Source organism: Monopterus albus, unplaced genomic scaffold (assembly GCF_001952655.1).
Source record: "Monopterus albus unplaced genomic scaffold, M_albus_1.0 scaffold260.1, whole genome shotgun sequence".
NCBI classification, from domain to species: Eukaryota; Metazoa; Chordata; class Actinopteri; order Synbranchiformes; family Synbranchidae; genus Monopterus; species Monopterus albus.
In genome coordinates this window covers 1,527,774-1,540,452 of record NW_018128140.1, presented here as the reverse complement: position 1 = coordinate 1,540,452, position 12,679 = coordinate 1,527,774, and the positions used below count along the sequence as shown (strand labels likewise).

General features: G+C 46.3%; 2 protein-coding genes across 9 annotated transcripts; both read right to left on the bottom strand.

Moving 5' to 3' along the window:
- Positions 1-249: 249 nt before the first annotated feature.
- On the bottom strand, positions 250-5,894 carry mindy1 (MINDY lysine 48 deubiquitinase 1). The gene is made up of 10 exons (XM_020621526.1): positions 5,748-5,894; positions 4,248-4,305; positions 3,057-3,121; positions 2,601-2,759; positions 2,259-2,273; positions 2,113-2,200; positions 1,628-1,770; positions 954-1,148; positions 718-867; positions 250-560 (listed from the first exon to the last, which is right to left on the bottom strand). The coding sequence occupies exons 1-10, from the start codon at positions 5,871-5,873 to the stop codon at positions 495-497; spliced, it is 1,065 nt and encodes a 354-aa protein (XP_020477182.1). The 5' UTR covers positions 5,874-5,894; the 3' UTR covers positions 250-494.
- LOC109972556 (uncharacterized) lies at positions 5,867-12,002 on the bottom strand. Of its 8 annotated transcripts, none has more exons than XM_020621511.1 (5): positions 11,909-12,002; positions 9,030-9,322; positions 8,503-8,910; positions 7,557-7,808; positions 5,867-5,955 (listed from the first exon to the last, which is right to left on the bottom strand). In XM_020621511.1, exons 3-5 carry the CDS (start codon positions 8,852-8,854, stop codon positions 5,903-5,905), a joined length of 657 nt encoding a protein of 218 aa, XP_020477167.1. In that variant the 5' UTR covers positions 8,855-8,910; positions 9,030-9,322; positions 11,909-12,002; the 3' UTR covers positions 5,867-5,902. The 8 variants fall into 8 exon arrangements, with proteins under 8 accessions (XP_020477167.1, XP_020477162.1, XP_020477168.1 ...); XM_020621506.1 differs by lacking the exon at positions 11,909-12,002 and adding an exon at positions 11,187-11,426; XM_020621512.1 differs by lacking the exon at positions 11,909-12,002 and adding an exon at positions 11,062-11,121.
- Positions 12,003-12,679: the final 677 nt, after the last annotated feature.

Genomic DNA, 12,679 nt, shown 5'->3' with positions numbered 1-12,679 from the left:
GCTAACAACGCGCAGAGGCATGAGAAGGTTTTAAGAAACCGGTCAGCAAACCGTTTTATTCAACATAGCGTTAAATCCAGGAGATCAAAGGTTACAACTGTTCCTGGTTTTTGTTGGAGACAACCATTTAGTACCAGGATGAAACATTTTCCACTGGGGTCAGTAGAAGCGGCTGCTGATAGGCCCTGGGCTGTGGGGTGTGTGCGTTCTGTCGAGTTTCCTCCCAAACTGCTGGGTTACGATATGTTCTTTCCAGTTGGGCCTGATCAGAAGCTTCTCCATAAATGTCCACCCATGTGAAACGTCTCTCTCTGGCAGGACCTGTCTCTTCTACCACAATCCATTTCCAAAGCCTGGAATCCCGGATTGTCACCTGCTGGACAAAGCACTGGGGTCGGGCATCGAGCTGACAGTGTGATGTCCACGCTGCAGGCAGGCTCTACTCGGGGAGTCTGGTGCTGTTACACATGATGATGACGACAATGAAGAAGAATCTATAGGAGGGCACAGTCTGAGTCCTTGTCTCTTCTCCTGGCCTGCTGTGACCCCTGACCTCTCACCTGGAAACAACAACAACAACACACAGAACATGATGAGTCCTGAGGTCTGTGCAATAGGCCGCCACCATCGTCCACCAGCCATCAACTACAACCCAGGGAGCCACATCCGCTGGCCTCGTCTGGCTCAGAGGAGATACACTGGGTCTCTGCCTGTTACCTGTGGTGGTGTCTGCACTGATCCCTGCTGCTGCTGCTGCTGCTGCTGGTATTCCTCCTGCTGCAGCTGTCGGGCCAGCTCCAGGTCACTGATGGGCCCCGGGGCCTCTCCCTGCTGCTGTTGCTGCAGGGACACCGCCACCAGGTAGTCCTGATACCAACAACAAGACCAGTCAGTGACTCAGTCAGCTGACACTCTGCTCTGTCTGTCTCACCTGGTCAGCCTGTCTGTCTCACCTGGTCAATCTGTCTCTGCTGCTCCTGGATGGTGGGGGGTAGGGTGGAGGCAGGCGGAGCTCTCTGGGGAGGATGACACAGTCTGAAGTCGGAGTCACAGAAGTTTCCGTCACCCTCGACGTTGTGAAGAGATTCCCAGACCAAGCCCTCCTCCTGCAGGAAGCCCTGGTCTGTCACCAGCAGGTACAGGTGGCCCTGCAGGGGCAGAGGAGCCTTTAATAGCAGGCAGGTTGTTTTTCTTACACAGAAGAAAAAGGCAAGAAACCTCAAGAAGAGGAGGAGAAGGATCCCTCCTCAGGACAGACAGACAGGAAACCATGCTGTATGTACAGAACAGAGCACGAGGCCTCAACCTGAACCCTTTGAGGTCTGAATGGGCACCAACAGAAATTGGCCTAGTGGAGATCAAACCAGTCAAGCACCTCGACAGACCCTGTCACTGTGTACATAGGTGTCTGTGGGGACGTGTCTGAGACCAGTGCAGTCACAGTGGGAGCATGTTTGAGACCAGTGCCATCACCACGGAGAAGTGTCTGGGTCCAATCACTGTGAGGACACGCTGTCCTGGTTTTAGGGTAAAGGATCATGTATTAGGGTGGTGTTAGAATCAGGTTTAGGTCGGGACAGGGTAAAGGAATGTGCGTGTGTGTGTGTGTGTGTGTGTGTGTGTCCACCTTGTGTTTGATCATGGTACTGAAGTGGTTGTTTCTGAAGAACACCGAAATCTCGCCCTCTTTGGCCGTTGTGTTGAGTTCACAGAGGCCGTGATACGACAGCTGGGTGGCGGTCGACTCCAGGAACTGCTCCGCCACCAGACCTGACACACACGTGACGAAGACAGATTAGCAGGCACGCACACCTGTGTTCGCTTTGGCTCCTGAGGTTCTGAGTTTAGTCTTTTAGTAAAATCTGAGCTGGCCTTAGTTTGTTTTCTTTAGTTTTAGGTTCCTGAAAGTTGGTTTGACCACATACTGGAATCTATTGTTTCTGTTGTCACCTGAGGTTTTGTTTGTTTATTTATAGAGGCTGCTGAGGACAAACTGTTTTTAGCTCCTGATGAAGAAAAATAGAACTGAAGGAGGCTGTACTTTCTCTGTACCATGACTGTAGTAGTGCATGTCAGGGTGTGTGTGCGTGTGTGTGTGTGTGTGTGTGTTACCTTCGCTGACTTGGCTGCTGTCAACGGAGTGTTTGTAGTCGATGATTTTCTCTACCAGCTGGTTGTAGCTCAGTTTCTTTTTCCGTCTCTGGACTCTGCGTACACACACAGGTGAATCTTTCAGATTGGATGTTAACCCTCTTCACAACTGCCAGCTTTGTCTGGCTTGTCCCAGTGTAGTTCGTCCTTCTGCCCTTCGTCTGGTGCACCAAGCAGCAGTTTGCTTGCTACTGCCAACTGGTGGATTGGGAGTGCAGCGACACTGAGAACTTGTTCAAGTAGAGCACACAATCTTTTTTTATTGTCATCATCAATGGCTAATCAACACCATCTCGACTTTCTTAACAAAAATGTCAACTCTAAAGGCTTGGAACCCCCATTGTGTACTGGGAGCTCACACGCTGTCGGCCCGGGTCTGCAGACTTGTTGACAAGAAGAATAATGGCGGCAGCATCCTCTAACATGCATTTCCACAGGCAGGGGTGTACCTGTGGGTCGATCAGCCAGCCGTGGTACAGCGGGATATCCAACAGGTCGAACACGATGCACTCTGGTGTGTACTCAAAATCGGTCACTCCTGTGAAACGCACATTAACGTCCAGACCTGTGGACAGCTTGGGAAGGACAGCCATGGCGTCACTCATGTTCTGAAAACACACACACACACACACACACACACACACACACAGTTTGTCAGTGTTCACGCTAGACAAAATAATCTCAGCTCAGGATGTTCAAAGTCTCATCCCTGGTATCTTACTGAACAAAGTCCACAGAGGCACAGACAGGGTGGAAGTGTACGTTTTGCCAACAACGATAATACACAACTTTTGACAAAGTACACCCCAGATGAAACCATCCAGCCCAGTGACAACAGGACCACTAAACCTTCAGAGAACCAAGCAGCGCTCCAGCTCAGTGGCTGTGTACGCCTGTGTTCCTACCTGTTGGAAGTTGAGCTCCATCCCGTCAGCTTTCTCTCTGGGTGTGACCGACAACACACACTCACCTAGACAAGAGACACACACGTACGTCAGCATCAGCACTTCACTGTGTTTTGTCATTACTGTTCTTGTAAAGCTGAGGAGAGAGGGATAAAAAAAAAAAAATCCTCTGATTTTTGATGATCCAGTGTCGACTGTTAAAAACCAGAGTTTGACCTTTTCTCGGTAAAACATCTGCACCATTGGTCAAACACTGCAGAACCTAGTCGGTCCTTGTTAGCGATGCAAGTTTTGATTACTGTAAAATCCGGACTATAAGCCGCTATTTTTTTCACAAGCTTTGAACCCGGCGGCATAAACAACAATGCAGCTAATTTATGGATTTTTACGGGCTAACGAGCTTCATGCTGCCAATACATTCAGCCTCGTCACATCAGACCAATGAAATTACCGAACAGTTCACAGTGGACCAATGAAACTGTTCAAATTAAATCAAATGCACTCACACTAAATTCTTCAGATCAGTCATTTTGCGCTTCATGCACACACCCTCATCATGGAAAACGCACAAAGAAATGCATATGATGCAGCTTTCAAGTTAAAGGCGATTGATCTGGCTGTCGAAGAAGGAAATAGAGCTGCTGCACGTAAGCTTGGCATCAATGAATGGATGGTGAGATGTTGGAGAAGGCAGCGTGAAGAACTGACTCAATCCAAAAAGATGACAAAAGCTGTGCAACATCTTTGTGTAAATATCTCATGTTACAACATGGACACCTGCGGCTTATAGACAAGTGCGGCCTATATGGGTACAAATTTTATTTTTTTCTTAAATTTAGTGGGCGAGCCTTATAGTCAGGTGCGCTCAATAGTCCGGATTTTATGGTAGTCTTGTTTTGTAAATGTAGGCCTAAAAATACAGATGTGTCGTGTTTCATTTGCCAAAAAACTAAACTAGAACCAGGAAATGACAAGTAACTGATGATCAAAAATAGCAGTTTTATCCATGGACAGTTAGATCTGCAGCAGAACCAAACATGCTGCAGGTGGGGTGTCTGAATTTGTGAAGTTTCTGTGCATAAATCGGTGTGGTCTCATCATAGAGCCGTCCACCCTATCACCTTTACTCCCCCGTCACCTTTACTCCCCTCAGACTGAGCAGCTGATTGGCCGGGAGCACAGTCATCTTACCCAGATGAGCCATCAGATCCTCGGCGGTGACGACCTCGGTCTGAGCAGGAAGTCTGGCCTGAACACACAGAGACACAGTTACTACAGCGACCTCACCACACAGCAAACATGAGGACGAGTCTCCTGGTGAGGAATCAAGTCCTAGTTCAGCCAGTGTTGACGTTTGTCAGGGTGGACTGTTCAGAGCTGGCAGCAGTGCTAAACCACCCGCTGTACGCTAACCTGAGACAACCTACAACTTATGCTGCTGGGTGAGTTTTCGTCTTGGCTGGAGTTTTCACTGGCAGGAGGCGAAACCAGAAATAAGCCCAGAGTGCCAAGTCATCGTCACCAAGTGCAAGAAACAAAGAACACTGAATTTACTCTGTCATGTTTAACAGCATCTATCGCTGCAGTGACTAAAATAACATCTGACAAGGCATCAGCTCCAGTCCAGGATTGTTAACTGGCCGCTGTCATTAAACAGCACAGGCATTTCAGCAGCACTGATGTAAGGCTGGAGCTAATGACCTTTATCCTGATCAGTTTCTCTCTTCAACCTCAGATCACAGTGATCAACAAGTCTCAGTGTATACAACCGATACCCAAATAAAAAGCGTGCTGACTATCACAGGATGTTTCCTGCTGGAGGACGTTATCTGGTCAACCCTCTGTAACTGGCCCCAACCTTGTTAGGTGACTCCACCCACGTTTTCATTCTTCAGGACCCAACAGCTGCCTCGCACGTGTTGGACCAGGAAGTGAAGAACGTCCTTTTGATGCTTCTCTAGGTCCCGATGCTGTGCGAAGGTTAATGGTACAAGATGTGGGATTTTGGACAATGATACCACTACAGGTGTGAATGTACGTGTGCTCGTACCTGCAGATGTGTACCAAATGCAATCTTTAATAGGTAATGGTAGGCTTGGTCTGCGAACAGAACATTTTAAGTGGCACAAACATATTATTAATAAACAACTAATTAATAATGTTAAGTGGCAGACTGGAGCGCTACAGCCAGTAGAGACGAGAAGCCCCTCCTCAACACAAAGGTCTCCTGTTTGGGAACGCATCACCTTCCCGGTGAAATACAGACAAGTAGAGAAGGCGTCTCGCTGTTTACTGTTTACTGCTCACTGCGCTCCGGTTCACCACTCCATACGTTTGCTCAGCAGCAACAGGTCAAACCTGATAACTCCTATGAAACAGCACCACGTGAACATGAATATCACTGCTGCGAGGAAAAGATGAGCGAAGTACAAATGCTGCCCCCTCCATCACTGAAACAGTCTTTTCCTGGCTGCTGGAGCGCACACACATGAGTCTGCAACAGTGCTTTGCTTTTTAATTCTACTCATTTAGCAACTTTGTGACTTTTGTTTTACCCTTACAGTTCAGAAAATGAACCAAACCACGACTTCTGTGAACCGTTACACCCCAGATACTACCACACCATGTTTTAAAGATCGGCCATCCAGGTGTGTGTGTGTATGTGTGTGTGTATGTGTGTGTGTGTCGTACCTTCCAGCGCAGGAAGAGTGTGTTCATGATGGCCAGCAGGGGGCAGGGTCCATTCTCACTCTGAGTGATGATGGGAGTCTTCTTCTCCTTCCAGGTGATCCACTTCACCAGGTAATACGCGGGCATGGATGGACCAGGCTCCGAAGCGCCAGCAGCTAAGGAGGTGGAGGCTGTAGGAGGAGCACAGCTGCTCCAGCCACAGCGCCCCCTGTGGACAGGAGGACAGCGACAGTCGGACACAAACAGTGGGAGCAAGCTGGGCAGAGGCTCGTATAAATGAACAAGACTCCATTCACATCATAGATACCTCTGCTTTGTCTTCAGGACCAGAGTACACCATAGAGTAACAAACTTTGACTCAAGGTTTGTGGGACTTTCAGTCAAAAGACTGCTTTTCAGTCATATATATTTCACCATTTAACCCTTCCACCCTTCTCGAATGTACTACCATCCTAACGCCCTTGTGGCCAAAAATGTACACGCACAAAAATTGTTATTAAATCATCATACATCTTTTTTTTTTTTTTTTTTTGCTTTTTTTTATAAATCTCAACAACATCAGACTTGCTCAAAACTCCCAAACATTCAATCATTATCAGGATTTTTTTAACCCTTTAAATGCCAGTCAGTCATTCATTTGAATTATGAAATATGTATCTCAATTCGCAAAAAAAAAAAGAATTATTTTCTATATAATAGTAGAAGGATGGGATTTCGGTGGTTATTAGAGTCTTGGATATGCCCAAGATTGGCAACAAAATTGATTTGATTGCATTAGTATTTTTTTTATGTAGTGCCAGATGCTCCCTCCTGACACCTTGCTGCCCAAAATGCCCCATTGACTTCCAATGAAACCACATGTTTTAATCTCACTGCCATTACAGTATAAAACCAAGCATTCTGTAATGGTAGCACTTCATTTTGAAGAAAAGTAGTGGTATTTGACATTTTTTTGTATTTCACCAGATTCAACCTTTTTCACATTGTAGACTGATGCATGAAATTCTTATGTTTTTGCCTTGTCATATTATGGAACACTGTGACTACCAGGGGGCCCCAAGACTTTTTTTGTGTGTGTGTGTATGTGGGTGGGTGTGTGTGCGAGACAGAGTGTGTTAGTGCTTCTGACCCTTCCTCTGAAAGTGTGTCAGGCTACCCTCCCACATCTTCTTCAGGTGAGTCCTGCAGCTCACTGGCAGATAAAGGCTTCATTGCCATTTCTAAAGCCTCTTGTGCCCTGAAATGTCTCTTCATTTTTGCTTCTTTGTTTTTGAGTACAGCAAAGGCAGGAGGCCACGTTTTTACTCAAGCACCTCTTCAAAGACACATGTAACAATCCCTCAAAACACTCCCTTTTTTCACTCCTGAAGTAATACACACACACAAACACAAACTCTTGGGGCCCCTGGTAGTCACACTGTTCCATAAAAATAGTGTTAAAATATCATCTGGTCTCATGAGCTTAGCGTATCATCACACCCCTAATAATTACAAAATAAATGTGTCGACAAAAACTTCTACTTAAGATTCAAAGTTGCCAAATGAAGCAGTTAAGGCTGGTGATGCGTTCAGGGACTCCCAGCCTTCAGAACATGTGGATGCTAAACAACACATTATCCATTTGACTGTGGACCGAGCCCTCTACTAATCCCACCCACAGACTGTCACAGCTCCACTGAGGGTCCTGCAGTGGAGACAGTAAACAGGCCCTTTACGTAGATTGTGTTTCGTGAGGTGCAGATATGATGAGGCATGACTTCAAACCTCATACAGCCGGAGATGAGACTAACACCTGGCAGGACGTCTCACCTGCTACCTCCAGTGTCTCGTCATCCTTGGGACCAGGAATTTCAGTGGATGGAGAGCAGCCCTCAACACCCAGAGCAGAGTAGGAAGAGGACAGGCCATCCTCCACGTCCAGGGAGTTTCCTGTGGCCAGGACTCCATCTGACAGCTCCAGACTGGGGATGGAGAAGGATGCCGAGTCTGTGGAATCCTGCCGGTCCTCTGATCCGTTGCCAGTCGCCACAGACGAGCTTTCCTCCAGGTCCAGTTCCAGACCTGCAGCACAGAAACAGGGACAGTTTGGAGACCACGGAGTCTCTGATATCCTGAAGATGGTAACAGTACAACTTGTCTTTGAAGAGTCAATGAACAGCCACAGCTGCTGCCAGTGCCCAAATATCTGAACACTAGTTGTTACTCGGTTTCTGTCTCTGGCCTTGCTCACACTGGCCTGTAGCCAATCACAGAACAACAATGGCTGATTGAAGGCATCTCATGACTGGCTGCCCGTTCCTCTGCTCCACAGTCTCCACGTCCTGAATGTTAATCAGAATGTCACAGAGCAATGTCAGAGCAACATGGCTGATTCAGTAAACAGGTGCCAGCACACGTCTCTGACTTATCAACCTACATGTATAGCCAGGTTAGCAGTCTGCGCTGCTGCTGACCTGTATTCTACCGAGAGGCATTTCTGGTACTTAGCCTAGCCTGGGATGGACAAAATAAACACCTGTCAGCCACTCCAGCTCACAGGGCGATCACACAGTTGAATCAACACCACTCTGAAACACAAACTGATGATCACCTTCGTGGAGGAGGATTCACTGCTGGATTACACTGAGACAGGTGTTCCTAATAAACTGACCACTGAGTGTATGCATAGGCATTACCACAGCTGAGACATGTCAGGGAAAAGGAGGGAGAGGGCGCAGACAGGAAGGTTTTCTCTGGACCAGGTCTGAGCTCTTACCTGGGCCTCCATCCTGCCCCCCTTCGGTCTTGATCAGTCTGAGTAGAGTTGACACCGATTCTTCTTCTGTGGTGATGCAGGTTATCGTCCCATTTTCAGATGAAAGTGATGAAGACTCCGGGGGCGTGGGTGTGTCCTCCTCCTCCTCTTTCTCCTTCAGGACAACAGCATGAAGAGGACGGACCTCGTTGCTGCTCGAGACCTGGGTGCCGACGTCCGACTCCATTGTACTACCCAGCCCATCTGCCGTCACGGTTACCATTGGTTCTTTGGAGACAGTTTCTGTGCAGAGAGTCTGGTCGATCAGCAGGTCTGATGCTGCCGCCGGCTCCAGGCTGGACTCCGCCATCATCAGCTGACTGATGCTGAAGAAACAGTGCTCGGCAGCTTCACAACAAACACCAGCTCCTTATTTACACAAACAACAAGTGCAAAAAAATAAATCGAGACACAGAGGTGCTCATCAGAAACACAGCCTCAGAGCCAGGTAGGGTCGCTGTGGTCACAAGTTCAGACTTCACACTCACAGGCAGCAGCTGAAGCTCCAACCCCCGATGATCTGGTCTTTGTAAGCAGAGACCAGGTTTCTGTCAGTGTGCCCGCCGCCTGATCAGGGTCGCCAAAGCAAATGCTCCTGTTTACATGACGTTCCCAGCACAGGTCAAATCACTCATCATGAAGTAAATAGATATAAAAAGTAAAGGCTGAAACAGTTCTGGTCGACTTCTTGCCTGAAGACGTGTCAGGTAAAATCTTCACTCTCCAACCGGGACAGAGGATTATATCGGTTTGTTGTGTAAACAGTCAGCAGACACCGGACCTGAAGATAAAGAAGTCAGGATGGATCATTATTAAAGATGCTGTTTGACAAATAAATCTCAAGCTAACACCACACAGAATGTACAGCTGCAGCTAATGACTGCTTCCATTATCAATTATATGCCTTGATTACAAAACAATAATGGAAATGGACCATCACAGTTTCCGTTGGCTCCATCGAATCACCTGCAAAGAGACGAAGCGAAAAAAGGCAGATGCAAAAAGAAAAGAGAAGCAAAATCCTACAACGTGACCATCACCACACTGGGTTGTTTGCAGCTGTCTAGTCTCTTTTTTTGGCTAAAAGCCCTGAAAATACACACCACACTAACTTCTCTTACTGAAATGGAAACTGTCAGATCTTACTGACCTGCAGTGACAGATTTCCTGATCTCTGTGACCCTCTGTAGTCACTTTGTAGTCTATTAAACGGGGCCTGTTCAGTGATCCACACATACTGCTGCCATGTGTACAAGAGGCCTGACTGAGCTACAGAATGCAGCTGCCGCACCTTCCCCCATACCGACACAGGATGGAGAGCAGTGTGGATTCAAGTGTATCTGCTGACACAAGTTCACAACAGGAAATAAGTGTCAAAATGTCTGCCAGTATGTCTGAGTAACAAGGAGCGGTGTGTCTCTGTTAGCAGCTCAGAGTTCAGTCACTGAGGACAGTCATACTCAGACAAACAAGTGCTTAAGTTCTCCATCATGCTGCTGAGTCAGACAACAAGCCGGTGATTGAGAGAACTCGCCAGTGCTCGTGTTATAACACTGTTATACAGCGCTATCCTGACTGTAGTGCTTCACAGCAACACCCACCTCAGCAGAAGCCTGGCGGAACCCCTGAGATCTCCATGGTGCTGACGGCTCGGCATTAAGCAGCTTTCTGCTCCAGCACAACTCCCTGAGCTAGCAGCCCCGACTTAGCTCTCCGAGCTAACTTAGCCAAGTTAACTGTTGATCCCTAGAGACACCGAGGCTACCCGAAATACGGCGCTGACCGCCGCGTTCACACCAGAACTAATACTCTGTCAGATCAGATGACGCTTACCGACACCAGGTGCAGGTGTGTAATCTGCGGTGACGGGGCATGTTAGCTGTTTACGTTCCCCTCAGCTCACAGGCCCCACCCACCGCAAAACCAAATGACGCTACATCCGGTCAACTTTAAACGTATGCGTTAACCATTAGCCACCTAGCTACTGCAAAAGATTTTATTTCACAATAATGCTTTACAAATAAAAACAAACCTTCTTTATATACGTTCACTGAATAGTAGTTGTGTAACAAAACCAAACAAAACAAGAAAGTAGAGTTGACACTGTGTTCGTCTACGTTTAAAAGTTAGCTAATGGCGGACGGCTAACCTCACGATGTTCGATAACGTCACACAAATATGACAGCTTAAGACAAATTTACCTACCAGCACAGTTGCACAAAACCGGGGAGGGGGGCTACTTTTGTATCTTTTGGCGTCAGTAGAAAACACTGATAAATCCAGCGTGCACAAAATATCCAGGCAGTCTATATTAAAATAAACGTCAACTTATAGCATTTGGTCAGTTCAGCACAATTTGAAATGTGGCACGACAGGCTATACTCACGGGCTTTGTACAAATAACGGGCCGACCGTACACTAAACAGAAATGTAATATCATTAAAGCCGTAACTAATTCATACAGTGATAATAAATTTCACACGACTGAGTAGTAATTTAAATGGTGTTTGTTTTATTTACCTTCCCTTCCATGCTGCTTCCACCCGATTCGTTTGTAACTTTTAAAATATGAAGTATCACGAGCAAAGCGCCACACGAGGTCAGAAATAGTTTAAGTAATAAAATAATAAAGTTAAAGTTTTTACCTTTTTCACGCTGCACCTTCGACATACTGTGGTGTGTTAGATTTGTTACACAGGGTAGCTTTAATGGGCGGTGCCCTCACTTCTCACGTTAAACTCAGATGATTATAAATTGCTCTAAGGAGTCAGCTATTTTAAAATACCTCAATATACCGGTGTTGTCTCGATAAGCTATGCGTTTCTCAGAGATGCGTCTCCTCTGTTAAAACTTGTTTACTGTGGCGCCCCCTCCCGGTGGTTTGGGGTTAGGATAAGGTTTTGTTTTTATTCTAGAAAGCAAGTCACTTTCGGCTTTTCCTGTTTAGGGGTCACCACAGCGAATCGTCACACTGAGGAGTCGCATGTTGACTTTTGGCACGTGTTTTACGCCGGATGTCCTTCCCGACGCGACCCTGATTCGAACCCGGGCTGCAGCGGCGAAAGTGCTACCTTAACCACAAGCCTACCAGGGAGGGCTAGACATTTTTCATTCTAATTACAATATATTTTGATTTTGTCAGGGGCACGAACTTTTAAACAATCCACAAAACTAAATTAATGTGGCCTCAATACATCTCTGGCTGCCAGTCATTCAGAGGTCGGGGTGTATTACTGATCCCTGCTGGCCTTCAAGTCAAGTCAAGAATCTCTATTGTCATTATGCATAGCACAACGAAAATGTTTGAGTTTGAATTGGTAGAAAAACTTCATCAGATGTGCAGTTTGAATATAAATTATGAACTTACATTAATCTGAGTTTGAACAGATATGAATGTGATTACGCTGAGTCCTCTCAGTGGCACAGGAAGTTCCTAAATGTTCGGAGACTTCCTGTTTATGATGCAGGCAGAAACGTGGCAGTGTAGAATGTCTCAGTAATTAAGAGTAGATTGACTGAACATCAATTTTATGGTTCAAAACAGACAAACAGCCTTTAGTTCTACAACTTTATTTTTAGTTTTTGAGTCACACGTTGAATCTTGAATAACAGATTCCTCAGTATCATAAATTGTAAATATTCAAGTAAAGTCACTTTTGTACTCAAGTACAGTATTGGAGTAAATGCATTAGGTTTCTTGGCACCACTGTTAAATAAGATAATTTCATATAAAAACTCTCCAGCATATTCATAATCACTTGTTTTATTGTGAATGTGTGTAACTGACATGAAAACAGGTGTGTCTGTACCTTAGCAGGTTTGACAGCTGCGTGTTAGCATGTTAGCAGACAGTGTCTGTGGGTTTTCACCCAGCGGCCGCAGCTGTGGAGGGAAAACACAACAAGGCAGGAAATGTTCACCTGAGAGTCCAGACCTCTTGTTATACTGACCACAGTTTAGTCTAGTGGTTCCAAACCTAGGGGTTTGGCCCTCATAAAGGTCACCAGATAGCCTAAACCTCAGGGGATTTGTCACATGGTTAATGGCTATATTTCTATCATATTTATGAAAAAGGCTTTTCAGGTCTTAGAACAAGAGTCTCATGAACATTAAAACAAGTTTGTCTTGCTCTAATCAT